Source organism: Xiphophorus maculatus, chromosome 9 (genome assembly GCF_002775205.1).
Source record: "Xiphophorus maculatus strain JP 163 A chromosome 9, X_maculatus-5.0-male, whole genome shotgun sequence".
NCBI lineage: Eukaryota > Metazoa > Chordata > Actinopteri > Cyprinodontiformes > Poeciliidae > Xiphophorus > Xiphophorus maculatus.
The window spans coordinates 13,082,065-13,109,271 of record NC_036451.1 but is presented as its reverse complement, the minus strand read 5'-3'; the positions used below and the strand labels follow the sequence as shown (position 1 = coordinate 13,109,271).

Below are 27,207 nucleotides of genomic sequence, written 5' to 3'. Positions count from 1 at the left end.
GGGTTTTAGCTGCATTTCATATTTTCAGCCCTTTTGTCTGAGGAGAGAAAAAAAATGCCTTGGTTGATAAACAATTTATCAGAAGCTAGCGTGGAAAAAAGTGGAAAAACAATGAAAACACAGGGTGTTAGGAACAGAACTTGACAGTCAATCTTGAGCTCATGTCAGTGTGCTGTAGCAATGCATTGTCAGAACAATACAATACCTCGTGTAGCAACTATAGAGCAATGCAAAACATCATTCAGTATTATACTACAGCTTTAAAATATCCAAACGGAGACATGAAAGTGGTAGAGATTCAGAAAATGAAAGCCTATATATATTGTTTTCTACATGTACTTGTTTAATGTAAAAAAAACAACAGCCTTCTAAATGAGTAAATCTTCTAAGCTAAGTGTAGTATGTACAAATGAATACCTACAAAGGGACAATTATTCATCTTAAACCCATCGGACAGTGTTTTCAAGAAATATGTAGAGAATTTATTTGTTTATCATAGCATGATCATTTGAAAGAAAAAGCAATACCGACATAATTAAACAGGCATCAATACAACTTTCGAACAAATAAATCAACAGCAATAGCGATAATTCACTTGACAGAAAATGTTACCACTGCATAATTTAAAACAGCACAGAGCACCGACCATTGGGAAAGGTTCAGGAGAGGGGCTTCTGCACCAGGTCTCCAGTTTTTAGCTTGCCCATTACATTTGTAATCTATTAAAAGCATGAAAATATTATTTGCTGATGAAACATACATCACATGTGATACTCAAACAAAAAAGATACAATAGCACAGTAAATTTAGAAATCAAAAAAAGTGTCTGAAAACAATTTTAGGCCATTATGTTACCTTTGAAACCACATGTAAATTATGTCACCACAAAAACGTACAAAAGAGGAAAACAAGAATTGTTGACAAAGCAAACTATTCTGCTTCAATAAACATTTTTCTGAAAATAAAACCCACAGGGTTTTCAGGATCAGTAGATTTTATGTTGCTCATAAGGTAAAAATGTCATGTGACGCTATCTCCAAAGGTTGTAGAAAAAAGTTTAATTTTAGGAAATTGCATTTTTACCAGTCATAATTAGAAACTATAATTAGTTATAGTAGCGTTTTTAATTTTTTTTTTTTTACAAAAAAAGCTATTTCTTTTTTTTGTAATATATGATGTACTTTACAGAGACGAGTAATTAAAGGGTGGGTAAAAAGTGTGCATAACCCTGCACCTCTTTGGTCAAGGCTTGAAGATTTATTTTTTTTCTTTTTCAGTTTTTTTGGTAAAAGATGCACAAATTTACACATTTAAAAATGTATATTTACTTTGAAATAAATTGTTTTGGCAAGGTTTGCTCAGCTGGAGTTGCTCAAAACGAGCCTGCCTTATTTGAAAGATTTTAAGAACTTCAAATGGATCATCAGAGGGGGAGTTAAATATTGCTGGGCGGGACAGATTAACTTGTGCAGGCCTACTTTGCGGCTGAAAGTGATCTGTTTTCTGGCCATATGCAAGACCTCTGAGTTTGATCTGCAAATCCACAGCCAGCCCACCTTATGTTTTGTGTCACATGAACTCTGTTAAAGTACTTAAATCACTCAGCAGAGCCTCCACAATTTTAGAGCTAATGCAGTCTCGCTTCCTAAAGAGGAAAACAGAGCCTGTAGAAATGAGAAGACAAATGCATGCTCAAGAAAACGGCATTACTCCAGCTGGCACAAACCGCCTTTTAACCATGCTGCTGGCACACTTTCTATAGCAAGGCATTTTCATGTTTAAATTTTATGTGTTTTAAACACAATTGCCGTTTCCAAAACACACTTTATTAGCCTCCTGGTTCCATGGATCATGGACCCAAAGCAGGGTTGTAAACAACTTATGAAAGCCTCTCTCCATTGATTAGAGACCCCAGGCTGAACTACTTTTTCACCCCGCTGTCAGATGGTATTTTTAGTGTATGGGATGTGAGTGACACAGACTCATCAATATGTGGACACCCGATAGTCTGTCTGTGGAAAAATGTGAGTGCAATAAACGTATTGTTACTGTAACACCCAAAGTCACATCAGCAGTTATGTAGAGTTAACCCACGACCTACACAGCGTTTCATAGTCTTCACAAATGTCGCTTTACTGGCTGAAATCAGACTCAAACCTGAAAGACAAATCATTTCAAAAGGCTAACATAAGAAAAGCAAAAACAAATAACTTCATCCTGATCTTCTCACATATTCTTCTGATCATGTTGTTTCATATAAATGTGCCTTTGTGGCTAGTTTAAATAAATTATCTTTGTTTTCATGCCGATATGAAGAGGAAATCAAAACGCCATCGATCATGCATTGCAGTTACAACACAATAATACGATCACACTTAATCTAACAAACAAATCCAATGCTTACTGTTACACTTAACTGAAGAATTTCATTATTCAAATGAGGCAGAAAAGTAATCATTATTTTGCCCATGGGGTCATTAGCATAATTATTCAGGGAACACGCAACATAAAACTATTTACCTTCCATATGGAAGCAGTAATATGATTGTTGAAATATCAGCTGTACCAGAGACTTGTTTTTTTTTTTTCTTTTAAATGATCAGCTTGATCATTCAAAATCTTAACAAGTGACTGCAGTGAGAGCACTTGTTGCTGTCCAATGGCAAAAGGTAATGGGCTCAAGTATAAACAATTGTTGTGTCAATTTTATGCATTTTTGGGCAAAACATAAAAAAATCACTTCTAATATAAAGAATTAAATGCCAAAATATGCAAAGCTAGACTTGTAGATGAGAATAAGAATACAGTTTCCATTCAAAGCAATCAAGTGACAAGCAAAAGTTAAGAAACACTAGAACAATATGAAATTATTTTGTGAGTTATTGTATTTAATTATACGAGGTATGAAACGACTTTTTCAGTTCCTTTTTGAGAACAAAATGTGCCACAATAAATAAATTCTCAAATACATCTATGTACATCATCTACATATACAAGACGATTTAAGGTACACAAGAGATATTTCAGATAGTTTAATGTGAAATAATATTTTGCGAGAAAGAAGAACATTACACCTGAAAAGAAAGCTTAAGCTTTGTTTGGAGCACTTGGCCTCCAACGTCATCTGAAACATACAGTATTTCCCCTTTATTTATATTGCATGAAATAATACTAAATTATAATATTCAGAAAATCTAATACATTAAGTTCAGTACATCCCAATTTAGCATCGAATAATGAACAATTTACCCCACAAAGACTTCACTTTTTGGCTAGTGCTTAATAAATATATAAAAAAGAAAATTCTTGCAACATATTAACAAGTAACTTTGATGAGGCACAGGACCCCTATTCTGGTGAAGTAAACAACTATTACAATGGTGGCAACACACTATTTAAAGCTTCCAAAGCTGATATTTACTACTCCAAGTAACCTTTGCAATGACATTAGGTGAACAATTTGGAGAACTGTGAGAAAACCCCCATATGTACTGTAGCCTGAACCAATTATGCAGTGTCTCTTTGGTGCTATAATAATTTAATTCTTTTTTTTTTTTCCACCAACGAGTCAAATCAATTGGAAAGTGACCATCTGGTAGGATATGAGTGTCACTGAAGCAGAGGTAATGAGCAAATTGTCTTCCTATTTCACAGAAATGAGAAGTCATTAAGATCATCTTGTTCTACTATGAAGCCAGACAAGCCATAATCAAACCCAAAGGGATACACATGTAAATACTAATGATATAAGGAACATCTACATGTAATAGAAACAGTTTTTGAAAAAAATGTATATATATATATGAATCCGACAGGCAAAAGAGTTTTTGTATGATACAAAACATTAAATTATTACATTCAAGTTCAGCACGAATCATACAAGATATTAAACAGTCCTGCATTTTACCAGGGGTATCTCCCCTCCAGTAAATGGTTTTCATATTAAAATGACTCTTTGTAACTTGAGTTACAAATACTTCCACAGTTAGTCCAGGAGCAAAGCAGAGGCTGATCAAAAGGCCCATTCAGTCACTAACGCTGCCATCATTGTGCCCAGAACACAAAAGGGGTCCCCACATTATTTTGATGTGAAACCAGATAATTTCTGTTGAGAGCCAATGAGAAGAGTGACAGGGACGCTCCCAATGCTTGTCGTCTACCGTTAACCGGGCCCTTTGATTTTCCTAGCTGCTCTGACGAGAGCTAACCAGCTGCTTGTAAATGAGCTAGCATCTCTTCTCGGCCTGCCATTATTCTGCTCTCCTGAGCTGACAAGCTAGCTCACTGGAGGGACACTGGGTGAAAGAAAAGTGTGGCCTAAAGTATTAGCTTGAAACCACAGGGGACGCAGCTTGAGTCATCCTGGTTTACTCCACCAACTGCATACCACAAAATCTATGGAACAAGTAAAATGGGTCTGAAAAGAAAAAAAAACTATTATTTTAAGGCCCTTCCCACAGTGCTGATTCTATAATCCAGAGATATCCTTTCCAACAACATGGATTCTTAAGAAGTCAGATCTACGTAGGGGAGGAGATGAAACAAAATATTGCATATACTCAGCAAACAGCAGGATATGAGGTGGACTGCTCACTCTGTGAGGCCATTGTAAAAGATGAATTACACCACTGAACTGGCACACATTAACTTTTATTTTTGATTTAACAGCGTGTTCCTGTTTTTCCTAATAAGTCTCTTTTAGGCTGACATAATGTGGAATCGGTAAAATTATTATCAAACAAATGTGTTGTAATGTTAACTATAAAGCCTGTAAAGTGGATCATTACAAACCTGTGATAAACATCTCAGGAAACAACAATATGTGTGACTCCAAATAAAATTGTTCCAATTTCCATGTGAATGTCTGTATAGCACTCTCAATCTACTAGTGGTTCCTAAAAGATACTTAAGAATGTCATTATCTAATTTAGATAATTTGCCATTGGCATGTAATAATTAGCCTATGGATGCTGTAGGAAAGAGACAACCTATATCCAAGTGTAAATGAAGTTGTAATTGAAGAAGTTCCACACTTGTTATCCTGTAAGATAATGAAGTCGATTAATAATGACAGCTCCTCATGCTAACTGAGAATATCGCTTCTGGCTAACAGTTAGGAGTTAAAGTTAGCATCTGCTGAGGGGCTATTTCCCAGTTGTTTAAGAATCTGGACTGCATTTGAGAACCTTTGGTTTAAAATACAAAGTATGTAGACAGCAAAACCCAAACTGGAGGATTCTACACTACACATACATTTATATATAAAAAAAAATCATTAACATTTATGACACTTTTATTCAATTTACAACACATTATAATTGCATTTTGCTTTTTTTCTTACATTTCTTTTACTTTAGAAAGAAGAATAAAACCACATTATGCAAACTTGACAACACTGGAATTAAATATTTTACACCGATATAGACTCTTTAAAACACCTTTATAATCTCTAAAAAAAATTATTTGTGAAAAAGAAAATAATGGGGAGTCTTAGTTTTCCCAACATTTCGTCGAATGTTCTCTTGTCATAAATCTGATACTGTGATATCCTATCACTTTATCAGTGATAGTGATACAGCGATATCACTATCACTGTGGTCATTTCTTGAGAAATGATGGGTGGTCAGAAATGACCCCCCAGTTGGGAATAACATAGATTTTTCTATTCTTATTTCATCAATCAATTTCCAAAGTATTGGATCCAGTTCCAAGTATCGAAAGGAAATTAATTTGCCCAAAGTTACTGTGGCTCTGCTGACCAACTCAAAGCCAATCTAATTTAAATATATCTTTAGCTATTCTCATATCATGTTATAGTATCATGAAATATATTAAATGCTAGTTAGTCTTTGAACATAATGAGAGATGAGACACACGAATAAGAGGAAAAGGAAGTAGGAAAAAAGGATGAAGAAAAAAAGAGCCAGAGCATAAGAAAAAAAAGAGAAACATTTCAACCTCATTTGTATTCTCCACCATCAAGTTCACTCCAGTTCATTTACATCTCCGTTACTTCCATAGCAACAGCAGGGGGGCTATCAGGAGCATCTTTGATATAGGTACATGACTCTGAAAAAGATCTCATCATTTCTCTCTGAATAGATGTCAAGAAAAAAGATGTTTTCCTCACATTGTTTAGCAGCTTTAAACAGAAATTTACACCAGAGATGTTGTTTTCCTTATGTAGTTTATTTCTCCTTGCCCAAAACTAGTGCTTATAGAGATAATCCTGGCCACAATAGCAATGAACAGAAATATGATCTTGTAGCACTTAATCTAATTGTGTTCAAATAAAATAGGACATGTAGAAATACTAGAAACCGAAAAGGTTCACGTAACTGCATATTAGCAGCCCCCTGCATATTAGCTACTGCCTTGCCACCCTGTCCATTAGAATTTGAACAAACGCAAAGCATCAAGTTTTGCTGCCAGACAAAAGAAAAATCTACTGCACCTGCAGGAAAACACAGCCTCATCAAATTCCATGTACACTTGTATGTAAATCAACCTTTAGGCCTAATTAAGCTACACAAGGCTCATCAAGGTCATAAATCCCCTTTTTTTTCATAATGCATTATTGACTACACATCATCTGCACATGTTAGCTGGCTGCACTCACACAAGCACAGAGTGACATCTCACTGTCTAATATCGGATAGCCCCCAGGCCAGGCAGTGTGTGCAGAGGGAGCGAGAAAGAGAGAGAGAGGGGAAAAAAAGAGAGAGGGATTTTTAGGTCACAAAAAAGAAAGGACATATCCTGGTAATGAAAGGGCTGCAGTGACCATAAAGTAGTAAATTTTCTCTCATAGTTCCTAAAACACGGTCAACTGTAAATTTCAATATTAAATTACAAGACATTTTGAGATTATCCAGACAAGGTCAAGGCCTCTTTACTCATTTTATTACCACAGTGTTAAGGTTGATTTGACGAAATTAAAACAAAACAAACTGAATGATGTAAACAGTCTAGATTCAAAAATAAAATAAGACATTGGATAGGAGAAAGTTTGCCCTCTATTTCAATTAAAGTGAGTCGACATTAATAGAATTATGTGGATTAATCCTCTGAGTCACTCCGAATGGGAATTGATGTAGGTCAGTCAATATTTCAGATGACAACTCATACAAGTTAAATGTGAATGCCTTTTGGAGCTTCATAGGCTGAATTTGATTAGTATGTGATGACCCTTGTCTAAAGCATTTTCTCTGTTTCTTTTAAAAATAATAAAAGCAGTGACTTGAGATACATTCAGAAGCCCAAAAGTCCTGCTCTGCTTCAGTGACATGTTTGATGCACTACATTTTAATAAAAAGGCACCCAATGTGTCACCAATGGGAATACATAAAAACACGAGGGTCTGTCTGGTTGCTTTGCATTCTCTCAGTGCACTTTTTCAAGCTGCCCACGGCAGTGGTTCCTCTTCCCCAAGACTCTGCTCTCATGTGTATGCATTTGTGCCACATTATTCAGCCGGTGCTTCAACTGACCCCCACCTGGCATTTAAATTCCCTGACCAACAGGGTAGTCATGCCCTGATGACATGACTGCTGCTCTGACTGAATTCTTTATGCTGTCTCCATTCTGACTCAACCACAAGGACTCACTGCTGTCCAGACTTGGCGGATTGTTAGTTGACACCATTTTTGCTTGGACACTTAAAATGGGACAAATAGTGTTGCATAACACTTGACAAAGGACAAAAGCATCACACTCATTTATTCTTGTTTAATAGACTATTTTGCATAAAAATTTACATCCTAATATGTCCATTAACAGATCATTTTGGAAGCAACTAAATATAAAAGTTATTACTGTATCATATATATATTTTTTAATGATTTGCAATTAAATATAATCTCGACAATCTTTCAGCTCATTACTGATTAGTCAAAAATGAAAAATAAATAAAATAACCTTCCATTAAAAAAAGCTTCCAGATTTGGAAGAACTTACTCTGAATAGAGGGCAGTACATGTGAAGTTCCTATTTAAGGACATATCTGAAGATTGTCAGGATGCAAAACTGGTGGCTGAATATTTTAAATAAATGTAAGAATTTCGAGGAGGAGAGCTGACTGTCTGACGGAAATTAAGAAACAAGAACATCAGTCCATGTATGGCTCTGTCAGCATGTATAAGATGGTTACCAACATCATGACACAAAAAGCTGTAAAAAGCAACAGCTTCAAAATATCTTAAATATTCTGCTATACCCTTGCTACAACTTCAAGGAGTGGTGAAGTTAAAAGGACAACACTTATACATTTTTTTTAACAAAAACAATTAACCAAACATGTTACTGTATTAATATGATACAATGTTTGGGATCTACTTTCTATTTTTGTGGTCTAGAAAAATGTTTCTAGACCACAGCAGTGAGGATCTTTCTCTTGTCGAAAACAACTGCTTTAGCCAAGTCTAACGAATGGGCAGCCCAGGTCTACTTATGAATAAAAGTGTCTTCATGTTTGTGGTCCTTTTTGCCATTAAATAAAAATAATGGCATGGTTATAAAGATGCTAGCTGTTAAGCTGTTAGCTGCAGATAGCCGAATTAAGCAGCAGCTCATGTTACACATGATAAAGTGACAAAAGGCATTAAATTTAGTGTAAAATACAGCAATACTTGAGGACCACTACTACACTTAGTATGTATTTTAATTACTTAAATCCAATAAATAGCATAATTGTAGCATTGCTGAATTTATGTTTTCAATCAAATTAATTGTGTTATGCTTTACATATTTTTTTAAATACTGCTATTCCACTGTTTTTACTAAAGACTATTCTGCCATTATGAATTAATATAAGCCTATGTCTAACATCCTACTGGCATATTTCTGCCTGCAAAGTGAAGGAAGCAAATTCAAAATAGATTATTTAATTGGGTATTTATTGTTAACATGTAAGTGCATCACTTATCCAAGAGTAAGGAAAAGCCTGAGGCCTGACGTGCAAAAGCACTCAGGGGTCACTATAACTCACAAGGTCAAAGGCTGAATCACATGAGGTCAACTTATAGTGCCAGAGCACTAATAGCGTGAACTGGTATATGTTCAGTCTGACATCAAGTAAACCAACATGTCAGGATTTCAGCATGCTGATTTAGAAAGACCACCAAAAATTAGCACAAAAAAAAAACAACTTATTGCTAAACAAGTGGATATTCTTGGCTGATTTACTAAGTGCGAGTTTAAATTAAGAGTTTAGCCTTAACGGAAATCCTACACAAACAAGAAAAAAAATAATACTAAATGCATTAGTTAAACCCTGTGAGTTAACAAGCCACATAAATGTGACTTTAGAGTTCTTTGAAAAAGGCCCTGCTTCTAAATCCTTTTTATTTATGGGCGTAGTTTCACCACCCCTCGTTTACAAGACCCTTCTCTGGATTTATAGCTGTACTAAATCAGGAATGAAAGCAAGAGGACAAAAAGGATTCCACTAAGGGCAAGAAAGGATATCTTACGACCGACCCATGAGAGCAGACTGTAAAATCTGTGAAATCACGAGCCTTAGAGTATATCATCTTCTCTTAACACATTCTGTCGTTACATGTCCCGCAGCAGGTATTTCTTGCATTCCATCCAAACCGAACAAACGCTGTCCCATGAGGATGTTTTTCAGCAGTGTCCTCACAATGGAAATGTAATTATCTACCCCTTAAACACAAATTGCTGTTGTTTGCGTGAGACGTTTCAGCTGCTATGGAATCTGCCTGGTTTAATAAAAGAAGTTCAAGACCACTTCAATGACTCCATCCTTCTCTTTGCTCTTTTGTTAAACCCAAAAGTGGAATGGGACCAGGCTGCTCACATTGATAAATGGATGTAATTTCTCTTGCAGAGGAAATCAGAATTGTAATGTCCACAGTGAAATTCTATTAAAAACAGATTATATAATGCTCTAAAATATTCCAATCTGTATGACTCACGAGAAAGAGAGAGAAAATTGGCACGCTGCAATCTTACGCGACCTGAACTCTGCAGATTAATAACTGTAACATTCCACATCATAACAGCAAAAAACAAACCTGCATTTGCCCTTTGACCTGCTTCATTTGTCAGGCACAAGTTGTACATGGTGGTTCCTGTTTGAGAGACCTTATACAGTGGATAATCAAAAACATTCTCTCCATCCGCCCCTTCCAGACAGCACTTCATCAGAAGTCCTTGCTTTCCGTTTGTCTGGAGTCCTTGATGTCAACTATCTAAGCGCCACCAATGGCAAAACATTTCAAAACTAAAGAGGCATCGCTATTTTATCTTGTTGCTATCGCGTAAATAGCTTTGAGTCTCTCACAACATATAAGCAATTATTTGTCACATAAATCAGAACATTTAACAGTAAATCTTGCAACGAGCTAAGATTTATGACGAATGAAACAAATATAAAACCTAGAAGCAAACAAAAAAATGTACATGGAGGAGTGTCCCTGATTAACAGGGCAAGAACAAAGTGAGATAAGCTGTGGCTGTAAAGCATAAGGCAGATAGGGACATGTAAGTATATGACTAATCTAGGATGGGACCTATTTGAAACCTTCTTATCCAGTAAGAGTCTTGAGAATTACAGAAGAAGACAGTTTTAATGCTAAGTTCAAATCTGAGAGACTGAGTAACATGTCAGGAAACAGAGGCCTTTTGTTTAGTGTAAGGAGACTATGACCTCAAAGAAATAGCTGCTTTCTTTCAAAGGAAAAGTGTTTGTTCATATTTACAAAGTGGGAATATCCCAAGAAATAGACTGGTTAACAAAATTGTTAAACTTACAGCTTGACCGACCCCGACTGATGACAGGCTTCTCATGAAATCTGATCTGATCCACTTCGGTTGACACTCAATACCTAAGCGGTGACAGTTTGCGCCAACAACAACAACACTCTTCAGTGTGCAAGTAGCAAGATAACTCAACGGTCAGCCGACTTCAGCCCATACCTGGAATGCTCTTTAAATATATAAATGTTTAAACTCTGTTAAGGAACATAGTGGATTTTGAATTGTTGGAAGCCTATTAGAAAATTTCAAGCAAGGCTAAGAATACACAGAGACTTTATTTTATAGTTAGAATGCTACCTAATCTGAGGTGCTAGAAAAGGTGTTGTAAAATATCTAAAATGTCAACTCCAAATTATTTTGTCTTGATTATAAATCTCTAAAGTCCTGTTTTACACTAACTGCTTTCTTACAGTCAAGGTGGGAAATTATCTATTCTTCCAATTATACATTGGCTGGTTAAAGCTACCAATGCATGCTGATTATCTAAAAAGACTGTGGTGCACTGAACATGTTATTTTTGTTAAGTTAATGTTTTTGAAGTACAGTTTACAAGCTAAGATGCAAGAGCATCATGTCTGTAAGCAACAGACTGCAACAACAAAAAGCCTACATTTTGCTTAATGCTGTTAATTACAGCTCTTAAAAGAGCAACTGGAACCAGCTACAACCAGTATTGGCAGGTCAGAGCTTTTTAGAAGAGATACCTATTTTACATACTTTTTTTGTAAAAGGCAAGCAAGCTTAGGGAAGAAATAGTTTCAGGGAAGACCATTTAGTACTTTTGCTATACAAAAATATGAAGGGGAAAGATTAAAGCATAGCAGTGAGGCTCCTGTCTGAACAGCTGCATCAAAATCATGGCTGACGTGTTCATAAGACTTATGGATTAGGACTGTAAACATCAAACTAAATATGTTTTCCAAGGTTAACTCTGCATTAATATCCAACAAACACTGACACTGCAACATGAATCAACAGACACCTGACGAAAGCTACTAGAAAGTTCTTTAAAATGCTTAGCAAAGGCAGCAGGTTAACAACTGTAAGCATCAAGCATTTGAGGTCAGTGGAACATACATTGACTGCCTCAGGAGCCAGGTGAAGGCAGCGTCTGTGTTAGACGGGAGGAGGGGGGGTTAGCAATATGTCAGAGTTCTGCCATGCTCTTGCATGACAAACACCGACCTGGAGCCAGCTGTGACAAAGCCCTAATCCTGAAAATCCCTTCTTCCTTTGCTGAAAATCCTAATGAGGATTTGAAGTACTCGGCAGGGAGGAGACCCAGGGGCTGTGGTTACACCTTGCCACTGCTCGCTCTCCCAGTCATTGTCTCCTTATCTCCGTATTGGCCAAGCCTGGCTGGCGATGAAAGAGACATGACAGTGTGGTCGGCCTACGTACACAGACCCCACGGCTGCCTGGCTCCGCAGGGAGGCCGGATCCCGCAGTCTACCTCAAACAACCAAGATGACATCAACAAAGTGGTAGAAAAACAAAACAAGCTCACACTCCTTAAAGCGCACAGACCAAAACAAATACGTATCACTTTACTCTGAGCATTCTGGGTACTGCATTGAATGTTCAGTAAGTAAAACAGATTTTAAAAGTCATGCTTAAAAAGTATATAAAGTTTCCACAGCATTTTAAAGTTAATATTAAGTACGGTAACTATGGATAAGCGCACACAATCAGCACTTTAATTTTTTAAGACAATTCAGTACATATATACACAGGGTGTTTAGAAATAAGATATCACGTCACATTTATCTTCTGTTTTGGGAATTTTAAGTATCAGATCTGATCAGATCAGATGTTAAATGATTAATTTGTTTTCCTCACACTAACAGTTTGTCCTTATTACAAAACCAGAACAGGGACAAGACAGAAAAGAGGTTATTAAATAAAAAAGTAAGAAAGGAAGGAAAAAAGATAGAAAGTGAGACAGTATAAGTATTTTTAGTCGTTAAACATCTAAATGGAACATCACTGGGAGGTGCTGGATCCTGTTCTTGCAGGTTCTGGCTCATTTTAAGCCCTGGGCTTTACAGTCCAGTAATTAGATTTCAGAACACCTTGATTGTCTATTTCACTTCATTGACTTTGAGATGAAGGTTTTAAGTCTTCTCTTCTTCTCCTTCCTGCGATACAAAAAGAGTGCTTTTAAAGGTGCCCTTCCCTGTTCCCTTTGAGAAACCTCAAGTACTTTAAACATTTCAAGCTTCGAGGGGAAACAATGGCGAGGTTTCAGAGTGTGTGGAAAGACAGAAAATCCCTGTGCTAGGCTTGTCCTTGCAGGTTTCGCCTCTAAAAACTTTTTTTTGTTAAAGGGGAATGAAAAGCTAAATTCTAAAGAAATATTTGTTTATGGTTTGATGAAACCGCAGGTGACCCATTTAGTGAACCTTGTCTGTTCTGAACATGGCACGACCTGCTTCAGAAAACAAACTCCTTAAAAGCATTTAACCAACATAGTAAGGGTAATCATCGGTTCAGATTCTCTGATGATTTCAAAATACTTCTATTGAACACACACACACACAAAATATTTTATGCAAAAACAAAATAATAAAAATAAAGCGAACAAAGTATTTCCAGCACTCTATGTTGCAGGTTGCAAACATAAATCGACTCCACACCTCTTGACACACAATCTTCACCGTGCCATCTCATTTTGCCTCTCCATAATTCCAACAATCTTTGGGGAAGGTTTTGAAAAGAGTCTGTGACTGAGCTAGGTGTGAATTGCAATTCTGTCACTGATACATGCAAATCCCTGCAATCCCACCAGATGTGACTACATTATTTCGGAAAACATGTAAGCCAATTTAATCATGCCTTGCAAGGGTAAATCATCACTGCTTGTTTGTGAACAAAAAAAAGTTTATATATTCATATATAAAAGGACCACCAGCAGCATAAAGGGAAAATAACTTGAAGAAGATTACTTGGAATTCTACATGGCAAACGTACACTCATGCAAAACAAAAACAAAGTCAGAGACTTCCAGGTCTACAATGTTTGAACTTCTTTAAAACGGTCATCAAGGTATTTAAAAAAAAAATAAGTGTTCACATTTTACCATAATGGCTTTGCAAAATGTGTTATGTATGACAATATCAGTCCCAACAAAAACACTACTATGTAAAAAGAATATCTATGCGCTTAGACGTGCGCTTAGAATATAGACTCAGTTGAGTGAAACTTAAGACAATAAACTGGCAGAACTATGATCCCCGATTTAGTCATGAATATCATACAAAGTGATTATGCTTAAAGCCTCTTCTCATTGTAGCTGTCACTTTCTATGAAATAAGAGGATTTTTCTTGGCTCAGAATTAGTCTGTGCACAAAGATTAAGAACAACAGAAAGCCTTGTCACTCTGCTCTGAGTCCATGTTATGCTGTTGGAGTCAGGACATTACATTCTCCAATTTATCTTAATAAAAATTCAACTTCAATTTTCAATATATTTGAACTTTTTTTTTTGCTTTCTAAGAAAATGTAAACAAAAAAGAAGGGAAAAACACTAATTAGAGCCTTTCATATAGAGAAATCAAAATCTGCACATTTTAGACTAATATGAGATATAAATTTTGTTTAATGTTACACTATATTTAGTTTAGATTTTTTACTTAGTTTATGGTTTATTTTTGATTTACCTTGCAATTCTTTTAATTTTGTAGTCTCTGTTATGTGTTTGGTCAGTTTGTACATTTACTGTTTTGGTAATCTCATAACAGACTTTTTCACTAAATATACATCACATTCACTTAACAAAACATTATTTTAGTACATTTCTTTAATCTGCACATAGTCTGCTGCTAGTAAGCGTGATTATGTGAATCTAATTTTAAATATTTACCAGTAGTGGGTGGTACAAAGCACTTCGGCTTGATAAGGAGTCAAATCAGTTTTAGATCTTCAAATTTTACTCAACCAAGTGGGGATCAGAACAACATTCAACAGAAACAAGCTGCTATATAAAAAATATTAAAATCAATCTACATTACTTATCAAAATACCTATATCCCAAGAAAAATAAACTAAGACATAATACATGACTTCATATTTATTTAGTTATGGGTTCAAATGGAAGTAAGTTGGGATGAAATGGCAATGTGGTTATGAAATTAGTCATTGGTTGGCTTTTTTTCATATTCATACTATTATCATTTATTTGCCATTATAGAGCAAGGTCCTACTTTTGCTCTATTTATTTATTTATTTATTTATTTATTTATTTATTTATTTATTATTCAAGCACTGTGAAACTTCACTATTTTAATAATGTATTTTTGTTTCATCTTTCTATCAAGCTTCAGAACCAAACAGAGAAAAGGCAGAGATCTTAATAGGTAAAGCATTTGTCGTTGATCGAGATAACTTTCCCTTCATGTCTCTAACCTTTAGCTGACTTATAGACAACAGGAACTATAAAATCTAAGAAATAAACATTCTTCAATAAAACCCCAGATGATAGTTGATCTCAATCATAAATGATGATTACAATATTGCTGGTTCACAAGGCTCTTGTGGGCTTAAGCAGGATAACAGTCATAATAAAGCAATGGTGGTGAAAATTACACCATCTAAACAACTTGTATTATAACAAATTACACATAATTGTTGTGGCAGGACCATGACTTTAAACTTTATTGTGCTATATTATTAATTTTTGATGCCATAAGCCATGGGGTAATTTAACAATCGACAGCGCTCTGCTCTGTAAATACAGTGCAATTAAAATAATAACACAAATCAATCTAAAAACTAATGCCAGTAACTCTGAGGGTTACTGAAGCAAACAAGCAATTCTTCAGAATAGAAATGTGAGCATAGCGAAAAGGAAAACAGGAGACAAAAGCTTAGAAAACCTTGTGAGTCAGCTGAGTAAATAAAACAGACATACTCGTGGACACGTGTCCAACCAGGGAAGTCAAATGTGAAGAATGTATAGAGGAGGAGGTCAAACTTCCTGCCCTCCATAGCTGCATTCTCAGTCTGGTACGTGTGTTTATACAGCATATAAATACACACGTTTCAGGTGCAGAAAAAAAGGGGGAAACAAACCAACTTCAAACTATTTATAGCATTCCACTAACCCATTTAATTCAATTATAAAAATGCATTAAAAAGATATTAGGGGTAGAGGCAGTTTAATGAAGCATGTTTACTAGGGGATATTGTTTGTAATGAACTGTTTCTGGGCTGATCTGTGAGACTGAAATAGGAAAAGGGAAAAGATGTAAAGGGGGTAGGATAATATTAGAGGCAAAGAGAAAAGGATGAATGAAAAATGTCAAAATAATAAATAACCAATTTTTTTCAACCTGCCACTCCAACATTAAGATGCTGGCAATTCATCAGTGTATTATATTGCTTACTCTGTTCATTTTCAAGCAGAGGGTTAAACAACCTGCCAACAATTCACTTCTATATCACTTCGACACTAATTACACATAGATTTAATTGTCTGTCATTATTTAAATGTGTGTTATAAACCAAAAGCAGTAGAACATACTCATGACATAGATGCAAAATCACACAGTTTTAATGTTTTTATACAAACACAAATCTAAAAAGGGTGCCTTGCGTATGTATTCACCCTCTGATTTAATAGATGCCCTTGTTTCTGGGATTATAGCTGCACATGTTTTGGGTGTGTCACTACCTGCTCTGAAGCTTCTTTGAAAATATTTCAAGCACAATCAGATTGGACAGAGAGTATGCAAAGAAAATGTATTCTTGGCAAAACTGGTCAATTCGATTTAGTTTTTCACGATTTTAACAAATGAATCATTCTAATATAGATTGTTCTGCTTGTAGATGAACCTCTTCTTCAGTCAGAGTGGACATATCATGCTTTTAAAGCCGTCCTTTTCACATGTAAATCATTCCCTTATGGTCTATGTAAAGTAGAACTGCAATGATTTGGTCTGAATTCCTCGTTATTGTGGCGCCACAAACCCCTCGATTACCCTGTTCTGAGACGTGTCTTCGTGCCCCGCCCCCCTCCCGGTCGTAGAGCGTTTCACTCCACCCCGTTCTGCCATTTGTCTACTTTCATAGCAGTGACACAATTATCTACTGGCAGAGAAATATGTCATCCCAAAGTTTATCAAAGATGTCAACAACAGAAGACTTGTCCATTCAGTCTTGCATGTTTGAGCCAGAGTCTGACCCAGAGCAGGAGAATGAAGACCATCAATCTGCAGAACCATGCACTCAAATTAATGCATTACAATGGTATTATTACTGTATTTACACCCTCTCCATCCATAACAGCTACCTACCATATGGAGTACAGTTTAACTATAGCGTCCATGCATGTGAGATACCTATTAAAATATTAATATTGCCGCAATGTAAATGAAGTAAACAAAGTCTCAATATAATTAAGAAGATAGCTAATGAGAGTGTCAAGAACATCAACAAATGCATTTGGATCATGTGTTCCCCAAGACAAAAATTACGACTGAAAGCCAAATATTCAAAACATGCAGTACAGCTTTATCCTCATAGAGGCAGCTAAAAACTAACACACAGTGTTAACAGAAACAAAAGACTCGAAGGATCTCAAACAGACCAGGACGTCAATATGAACACACAAAATTCATGGTCTAAAATAAGCTTTGCTGTCATTTTAGCATCATTAGGGGCTTACCACTTTGCTGTGTCCCTTGTTTCCCTAGAGAGAAGGACCTGACTCCTCAATCAGAAAAAGTATTTTGGAAAATCCCTCTTGATACTAGCTGAGGTTGCTGGAGGACTCCTCCTTAAGTGCTTTGCTCAAACAAGCGGGACTTTCCCCACTATTGTGGGTACACTTCCAAGTGAAATAAAATTTAACCAGATGCTTTGAAGAAGCTTTGAGGAAGGGGACAACGTAAGGAATCTTGTGGACTAATGTGGGCTAGAACCGAACATTTTCAGTTGTCTACTTGCAACTTTGGCGTAACTGAACTTGGACATAAATCGCAGCAAAAAAAAAAAGTCGAATTCACAAAACTGATTAGTTGGAAGTCATGACTTAGCAGTTCCGTAGCAAATACAGTGACTTAATAGACCAGAAAATGTTATAGGCAAAAAAGAAAAATGAATAGACTGAAAAATATAATTCAAAAAGAACAAAGATATCTACACAGCATCGAGAGAAAATAAATGCACTCCTAGACACTCAAAGTACATAAAAATTTATTTAAGAGCTAAAAGAGTGGATTTTTATGATATGTTCCTTTTAAATCTTTTGTAGCCTTACACTTTTTTAGGATTGTCCTGCAAATGGCACGATTCTTTTCCCATAAACTATTACCATCTTCTCAGTCTTCTTATAAAAAACATCTCCACTGCATAATATTAGGGCTGCACCATATTAGGAAAACATGCAATATGTGATAGTATGAGTGAATAATGTGCTAACGATATGGCTTGCGATAAATAAACAGTTAAAATTTTCATGTCTTTCTGCTTTGGATCATAGCAAATGCAGACTGTGCCTGTTCAACAATTGGAGAAAAAAATATTAAATTAAAAACAATAAAGTTCAATGTTTCCATCTTGACAAGTTTGCACTGAAAAAGTTGCTTCTTGCCAGAGTCTGCTGTTCAATAATTAAAAAAAGCTTACTTGTATTTTTTTAATGACTTGACCACCCCTGCTTTGCTTTCTAAAGCTGTTTATACTGCATTAAACAAGTTACGTTGTATATTACAGTCATATAAGTCCATATTTTATGGTATTTGAATAACTACCTTGTCCCAAAAGTTATTTGCAAAATGTACATTGCCTAGAGTAAAGTTGCAGTAACAATTTATTATATATTGTGAAGCCCTAAATAATACTACCAACACCATCTTTTATAGTGGGAATCGTGTGATTACTGTGTTTGTTTTTAGTCACATAAAGCTTTTTGCAAGTTTGCCAGAAAGTGTCACTTTAGTCTTCCATTTACAAACGATGGAGGCCACTGAGCTCACTGAAATCTTCAAAGCAGCAGAACCGTTTTTCAAAGCAGGGGAATTGTATCCTTCCCCAGAATTGTGCCTTAAGACAATCCTGTGTTGGAGGTCTAAAGATAATGCCTTTGACTTCATGCTTGGTGCATGTGCTCTGACATGCACTGTCAATTGTTGGATCTTATATAGACAGATGTGTGCCTTTCCAAATCAAGTCCAAATCAGCTGAATTTACCACAGGTGATTTTTAGATTCATGGTAGTTTTGTGAAAACTCATGGAAATGTGATTTCTTGGTTTTCTATTTTTAATTATCTATATAACACTGCATACTTTGATATTCGATCAAGTTTATGGTTGAGAAATATTCTCACATTTAATGGAAACCATCTGACTGAGCAAAGCTGCTTTTGAGGCATTTTTATGGCTGAAGTTTTACAAATGTGATTGATGCCTGTAGAGATCAGAGAATTATGTTTCCATTTTTTAAAAGGAAAGATCAAATGACATCCAGATGGTATGCGCATAATATGCTATTACCATTTACGCCAATATGATTCGCTATACCGTCAATAAGGCGTGTTGTTAAAATCCCACCTTGCACCCTTCAGTTTTTGATTACTGAACTTAAATGACGGCTTAGCCAGAGCTTTGACAGCTGTCATCTTTACACAGAATTTTATTAGCCCCACTTACATTACACACAAAAATACGCCAGCTTCGGTGTACTGTAAATTCAATCATAAAACATTTAGTGTGTTACTTTTCAACCTTGTGGTTAAACATTGGACACGTAAAACTTGTGGTTACAACAAAGCCAGGACTGATTTAATCAAAACTTAATGAAGTGTGATTACAAGACATTTGAGCTTGATGTTTTTTGAGGTGTGAAATCTGCGGCGTGTATTTCCATGACGGCGAGCATTAAAAAGCGAGGAATGTACAAACAGATCCAGCTCTGATGCCACTGGGAACAACTGACGCTTTCAAGCAGAAAATCTCAGACAAATCACAATTTAACAACTAATGAAACCACTCAAGATTATCCCCTCTATCCGTCTGTGCCCGCTGTCCTGAAAACTGTATTACTCACAAAAGCAGTGCCTGATTTGGCTTGGTTCAGAATTACTGCATGCTATATTTCCACATGTGGCAGCTCAATAAAAAAATAATAATAATCTGGAGCTGCATCAACTTGAAATATAACTTATTCAAAACAAAATGACATGATAAATCAGTATAATTTTAAAAAACCAGCAAACTCTGATATACTTACCCTCTGTGGAGTGTACTTGGTTTAAAGTGATGAGAAACCAGCAAAAGGTGTGTAGTGTCCGCAGGCTGCATGCCATGGTGCTGAGTATTGATGATTTGTGGCAGGTTAGTGTTGTGGGTAACAGCTTCTGATCAGAAAAGCCCAAGCCAACTGGTCTCAGAGATGCTCATTATCGATCTTCTTCCCTGCAACAAAGACCAAAAAGACATCATTTAGTTCAGTTATGAAATTTTGCCCCTGAGGAATACACTCGCGTTCTGAAGCCCCTTGATGTTTCATTCCAATGAAGAGATGTGACAAACCTTAAGCTGTGAAAAGCTACAAACCCACGCACACCACTAAAATAAGCCCAGAAGGTCAATAATCCTCAAGAGAGAAATCCCTTAATGGCAGCTAAATACTAAACATTTCACTAGTAGGATGGGGGAGCAGGGTGAGAGCAGGCATTGTTGTGTTGAAACAGATATGCCCCACCCTGTCCATTCCCTCATGACCAATAACTAAATAATACTAACCTCATCAAACATGTGTATATGTGTATTTTTTTACGTGATCCAGAAAATATCCATTCATTTATTGTCTATACCTGCTTATGGTGCTGTGAATGGGTTGATCCCATCTCCAGCTGACATTGGGCGAGAGGCAGAGTACACCCTGGACAAGTCCATCAAAGGACAACATAGAAACACACGGGACAAGCAACCATGCACACGCCTTCAAACCTAAGGACAATTTAGAGAGGCAAAATAACTTATAAGTCTTGTTTTTTGACGGTAAGAGTAAGCTGAAGTACCTACAGAGAACCTATACATGCACAGGACAGAACATGCAAATTCAATGCTAAAAGATTCTATGTCAGGATTTCAACCCAGGGCCTTCTTTCTGAAAGGCAACAGTGCTACCAACAGTGCCACAGAAAACATCATGATTCCTATATTATGTTTATGTATATTACAGTCCCACAATACAAAAAAAAATAGACTGGTTCCTGGCAAAGTTAACCAAGATTTTTAAAAGATTTCAAAGACAAACAAGAAAAACATGATTAAATTGTTCCTAAGATCTGCAGCCATTTTACTGAAAAAAAAACAACAACATCTTGTTGTATTTGATAATGCCAATAATTACAATGCTGGGTCTTTTGTTGCCAGGCTCAAGTGTAACACAGCCTCACCCCTCCTCCACCTCCGATGTTTGAAAATATTTAAAATTGTCACAAAAATCCCTGACAGTTAAAGTTTGAAAAGCAACAGAGTACCATCTTTTTATTACAACTAGTGCTACTAAGCCACTCGTGGCAGATCTCCTAAGCACTTGACTGCAAAGTACCTGAAAAGATAGCCGAATAATTTATACACTAAAATTAACTTCCTATTTTGATAAAAAGTAAAATAAAGTCAAAACTGGGCAAAAAAGTATAGCATTCTCCACAATGAGGACATTTACTTTGAAGCTTCCACTAAATCTAGTAGAAATTTGGAAAACAATACATACATTGCATGAGTTTTATTAATCAATGCCAATAATTTTTTTTGTCGTAGACATATATTTGTTTTTTGATACTGAACCAAAACAATAAGATGATAGCACACATTCTTGTCACAGATTTTTGCAAAGATAACATGACACTATATTTTCGACACGGTTATTATGTTAGTCTAATTTTTAGTGCAGAAAGGAATGTAATTTTGGAAATGATTATCCAATGGCAGCTGAGGTTTATCATTTTAAAATATATGATTTATTACCCAAAGTAAACACAACTGAAACTGCACTTTGGCATTAAAAAATATTACCTAAAACCTAAGTTGGATTAATTCATGTGAATTCTTTATGTGAATCTAATTCTAGCAGCGGGATGTCACTTCCAAAAGAGGTTAAAAAGTAAGAGCACTCCCATCTACCCTTAAGTTTTGTGCCTGTTTCTTCCCCCATGCCCAAGACAAATAAACAAACACTGCCAAACAAATGGTCACTTCTCTGTCTCGAGACTGACCACAAACCACTTTATCTCTCCAATCTATACCCTCATCACCCCCTCCCTTCTCTCTGACATTTCTCCAAACCAGAACTCCTCCCCTTCCCACCTCATCCATACCTGTCTCGGTGGTATAAGCCTGAAAGTTTGTTTTGCTCACATTCTGCTACAAAAGCAGATGACCTCCTCCCCACCATGGATCCAGTGGTGGAGCCTTGTGCGGTGAAACCCAATGCTTACCTGCACGCCCAGGCATGTGTTTCACACTACTAACGGCTCCCTTTTGTCTGTGTGTTTACACCGCTGGGTTAAGCTCCATCCTCTTGCTCCCATGAACCATTAGCACATTCACCATGGGATGTGGCATCACTCGGGCAACAAGGCACACAGGACCCCATTAGAAACAGTTTTCTCTTTTTTTTCCACATTGAAAAACATCATTTCATTTTTTTTTTTTGTATCTACAGCTTGCGATTGTTTAAGATTCGAGGGAGCGAATTTCATACAGCTCACACTGTCAGCAAATGAAAAAAAAAACTCAACAGAGAAGACAGGGAGGATTTGTGTTGTTATGTACAGTCAGAACTGCACAAATCAGCTTCAGCTGTCACCTCCATGCTGGAGGATAACCAGCGCCTGAAGGCTCTTTGATCTGTTTTGTCTGAGTTCTCAGGCATCGTAATAATTCATCAGCGAGAAAACATGCAGAGCGCACGCATTTGCCGCCAAAGTTATAATTAAACCTGCCATAATCAGTTCATCTGGTATGACATTGCTCCTCACCTGAGACCTCTAATTTTGGAGTCATTAAGAGAGGTTAACAGGAGCAGAACACACACGGCCACAGCGTATTTAGTTTCAGAGGAATAATGTGCAGTTGTGAGGTTTGACAAATGAAAGCTGATCACAGAGACCAAACATATTGGATTGCCACAAAACTCTGCCACTTGCTTTTTATTAGGGCATGTGGCACCAATTAAATATATCTGGGAAGCGGCTACTGCCCACACTCACGGTCCATACATTATAATGAGACCTTAAGCTGATTGTCTCCACAGTAGGGCTTTTTAGTATATAGGATTAGGAATTCTCATCCGGGCACAAAGTCTTAGTGCCTGTTGTTTTGTTCTTAGATTAGAATATATGTACTTAATGATGATAATCCAATTTAATTCTTATTCTTCCTTGCATAAAGTGATATATTTTGAAAATCCTCTTTAACTAAAATATTTACTTGGTTCATATAATATGTGCTCAGTTTTCTTATGTATTTAATAAACACATTTTAAGAAGCTTAATTTGAAATAAGACGATTTATTGCAGAGATGATTATTTTACGAATCAGATACTTTTTTTTTTTTCCAAAGATCACATAAGCCAATACTCTAATTTAAAAGTACAGGTACTATCAGAAGTACAGTCTGCTTGCTAGAAACCTTGAAGCACCTACCACAACCTATTGCCATTATTTGAGCAACTGCTGTATAGCATTAATCTGGCAATGATGAATTATTTAAGCGATTGCACACAGTTCAGGCTAAAACCAGCACAACCGTGTATTGAAGGTGTCTCTTAAAAAAGACGTCACAAAATATAGTCATTCTATCCAAATTAGCTGAAAAATTTTATAAAATTTGCTTAATGTAAAAATATGTAATTACGCACGAGCTACTTAACTGCTCAGCTGTGACTAAAACATTTAAGAAAATTGATTCACTTAGATGCTTATAAGATCTCAGTAAATTTATTTAAGCCTTGTCCACATAAATAAGTATTTTTCGTAAAACTAAAATATTTTGCTTTGTTTTCACATGATGTCTAAATGTGAGTGGATTTACCACAGTCACTGATTAATTTGTGGTTCAAAACAGAGTAATTTAAATCATTATTTTGTGGAAATTTAATGCCAGTATTAATTGAAAAAAAAAGAAGCTTTTGTCACACATCTTTGACAATTTGTCAAAAACTAATACAGAAACAACGAAATGTTCTTTGTATCAAGCCATAATAATCAGTAAATTGCTAGGATTTTGCAGCAGTAAGCAGAATAGTTGCTTTTTGGTTTTAAATACAAGCAGTTAGATCATGTGTTTTCATTCAAGGTTATCAGTTTGATCTCATAATGGCCAAAACTTAGTCTGTGTCTTTGGATGGTTGTTTGCGTCAGTGGCTTAAGGTGTTCATATTTATATATAAACAATCATTTTAAGGCTCAGTCTGAGATAGGAGTGCTGAAACAGTATGATTACTCTTTCTCCTGCCTTGTCATCACTGCACAGCAACAAAAGCAAGCACAACCAACAGGAGTCATGTGTCGGAATGTGAAGACAAAAGACGAGATGCCTTTGACAGTTCTGTCTTCAAGCCTGCAGAGACCTCCTGCTACGAAAAATACGCAGAATGTAGATTCCTTGTACAGGGGGATTGGGGTGTTGTGTAAATTGACGATAACAGTCCTATACTTTAATATATTTTGCGTCATGCTGTGAGTGTTTAACATGCTGAGACACCAAAGGCGCAGGGTGTGGGGAGACTGCCTGACTGCCGTTCTCCTCATTAAATGAGTTGAGGTCTCCCCTCTCAGCTGGGGGTTCCTTTTTTGTCTCTCTGCCTCATAACAAAAAACTGCTGGCAATCCCACCTCAGCTTGCTTTCTGTATGCCCATCGGCTTAGGTGAAACTGCACAACAAGTTTAGTCTTTAGTAACAATGCACCACTGTATTTGGAGTTTCTGAACAGACGGAAGCGGACCGACGACAACAACACTGCTTGTTATTCATTGCACACATGACCAGTGGCCAATGTTCTGTGATTTTTAAGCACAGATTACTAAAATGGCGGCAGACAACACAGAGCTCGGGCTAAATATGAAGCTGGCCCAGACAGATGTTTAAGTACCCTGAGAAATTGGGAAGCCACAGGGGCGTGGGCCCACAGGCTTTAAACATATGTGCGCTCCATATACTCACAATACAACAGAATGGTTTATAGTCAACAACTGAGTGTCAAATATGTAAAACTAGGAAGCAGTTGGTCCTTTTAAGAGAAAGAAAATAAAAGGCTTAGTAACTGGGAGGAAGGGAGCTATTAGTGGGGAGGGAAGGAAGGTTGATTCAGGACAGTTTGAAATTTAAATGCAGTGGGGGGTCTGAAAACAAGAGGCAGATGTGAAAAGAATGTTAGGCTTCCAAGACAAAGCTCCCAGTTGTCCATCTCTAGTTGTTAGAGGGTCACACGAGAATAGAAGAAGAGTTGGACCATTCTCTAAAACAGGGTCCGAGAGAATGAAGGGGGACCTAGAATAAAGAGATTGAGTGGAGGAGGGGGAGCTTAAGATACAATAAAAGGCTGACAGCTTGCAAGTCTTGCTTGACCCTCCAATTAGCCCTCAACCTTAAAAAAAAAACTCAGAAAAAAGTTGGGATGTTAATTGTCACAGATCATCACTGAAATGCAAGGGGAGGAAATTGTGGCAGCAGAGATTGACTGAAATGTAAATCCTGAGGAACAGAGCAACACACACCACAGGTTGAAATAGAAGAAGTGTACTTGGTTTATACTTGGTTTTCCTAACAGCATTCCTCATAAATGAATTCATATACCCTACAAGGCTCCTGATATCCCAGATTCTATTGCCCGATTTAAAGACGAAAAAAAAAATAAAAAGACCAGGGGATAAAAGACTCAGTCAAAAATACACTGTCTCAGCTGTAGAGGAAATATATTCCTCCAAAAGCAATTCGGATCCTTGCTTTGACTCTGCTGAAGATGTACAATTTGCAAGGGCAAATCAGAAAATTCACACTCCGGCACGGAGAGATCAGGCTTGGCGATCAGATGAGTCGGGGAGCCCCGCCGAGTCAGATATCGGGCAGGGAGGAATCAGAGGCCGACCCCTCCACGGAGGGAATGATTGAGAGCGGCCTAGAGTCGAAGGAGCTGAGTGACACCCAACCAAACGCTGTGTGACTACCGGGTGCCCCAAACGTAGTCCCTGAACCCTGACAGGAGCTAAGCCTGTGAAAGACCAGGTCAAACATGCATGCTGCGTGACAGGACAGCTCAGCAGGGGAGCAACGTGGGGCTGAAGTTGGAGGCTGACAGAGGACAATGCCAAAAAGATCTGATGTGTTTGAAAACAAAAGGAACTCATAAAGGTGTCTTGGAATATAAAAAATACAAAGACCTTATTATACAAGTATGCCAGCTGAGATTTTTTATGTCTCTTTCAGATGCACTGGGTCAGTCAGCCACCTATGACTTTAAGGTATTATCAAATCCATTTCATCATCTGAGAGGACATAAAAACAATTGTTTCTAGTTCTGCGGATGGTAATGTGATGAATCATTGCCTACCTCAAATGCAGGCCACGCTTCCACTAAATACACAGTGGCAAACAACAGACAGAGCGTGTGACAGAAGCGTGGTGCATGTCATGCTCATTGCTCTTAGTGTTTCCTCTATTCATCATTTTTATGAGCCACTCAATTAATCGATTAGAGCTCTTCCCCCTGGTCCGGACATACTGCAACTAAACAAAGCCAAACCCGGGAAAGACATCAATATCTTTAGAGGTAAAAATAAAAAATTTGAAAGAACTGACCACTGGAATCAAAATTTATGGAATGAACAGTATTTATGAAAAACAGTGACATTTAAGCTTTTCTCTTTTTTAACAAACCTAGAGAAAAAACAAACTGCAGATTTTTTTTTAAAATTGAAGAGAGTTTTAAATCTAAGAAGAAAATGCAGAAATCACAAATGTATTCCCATTTATGCATCAAGAATAAAATACAGTATATGGAATTGCTATCATTACAATATCAATGTGTGCAATGTCACAATCACAGACCTGCATGGAACAATCACAACCACACAGACATAGTATATATATATATATATATATATATATATATATATATACTGTATATATATATATATATATATATAATCATTCTAGCAATGGAAGAGAAATCCTATCAGCATTTTAAGATATCCACACCTGTCTGTCCACATGGATTATAGCAAGGTGATTTTTCACTATAGAAAAGTTTTAATACATCTTCCATCAGTTTTTTTGTTCTAATTTTGATGTTTTACCAGGAAGTGAAGTGGATTATCTCGAATGAAGTTTCAAAATGTCATTTCCACTCACTGATAGCACAAAACTATTCCTTTCAGGTCTGCTGAGATAAGAGTGACTCAGCCAAGACTGTTA

General features: G+C 36.6%; 1 protein-coding gene across 39 annotated transcripts in view; it reads right to left on the bottom strand.

The window, feature by feature from the left end:
• The window catches only part of adgrl2 (adhesion G protein-coupled receptor L2), a 125,103-nt gene that overhangs the window by 82,355 nt on the left and 15,541 nt on the right, over nt 1–27,207 (bottom strand). For all 39 annotated transcript variants that reach the window (XM_023339602.1, XM_023339601.1, XM_023339611.1 and 36 more), the window contains exon 2: nt 20,010–20,194. In XM_023339602.1, the coding sequence (XP_023195370.1) occupies nt 20,010–20,085 (76 nt within the window). In that variant the 5' untranslated portion in view covers nt 20,086–20,194. The remainder of the gene's footprint in view (nt 1–20,009; nt 20,195–27,207) is intronic.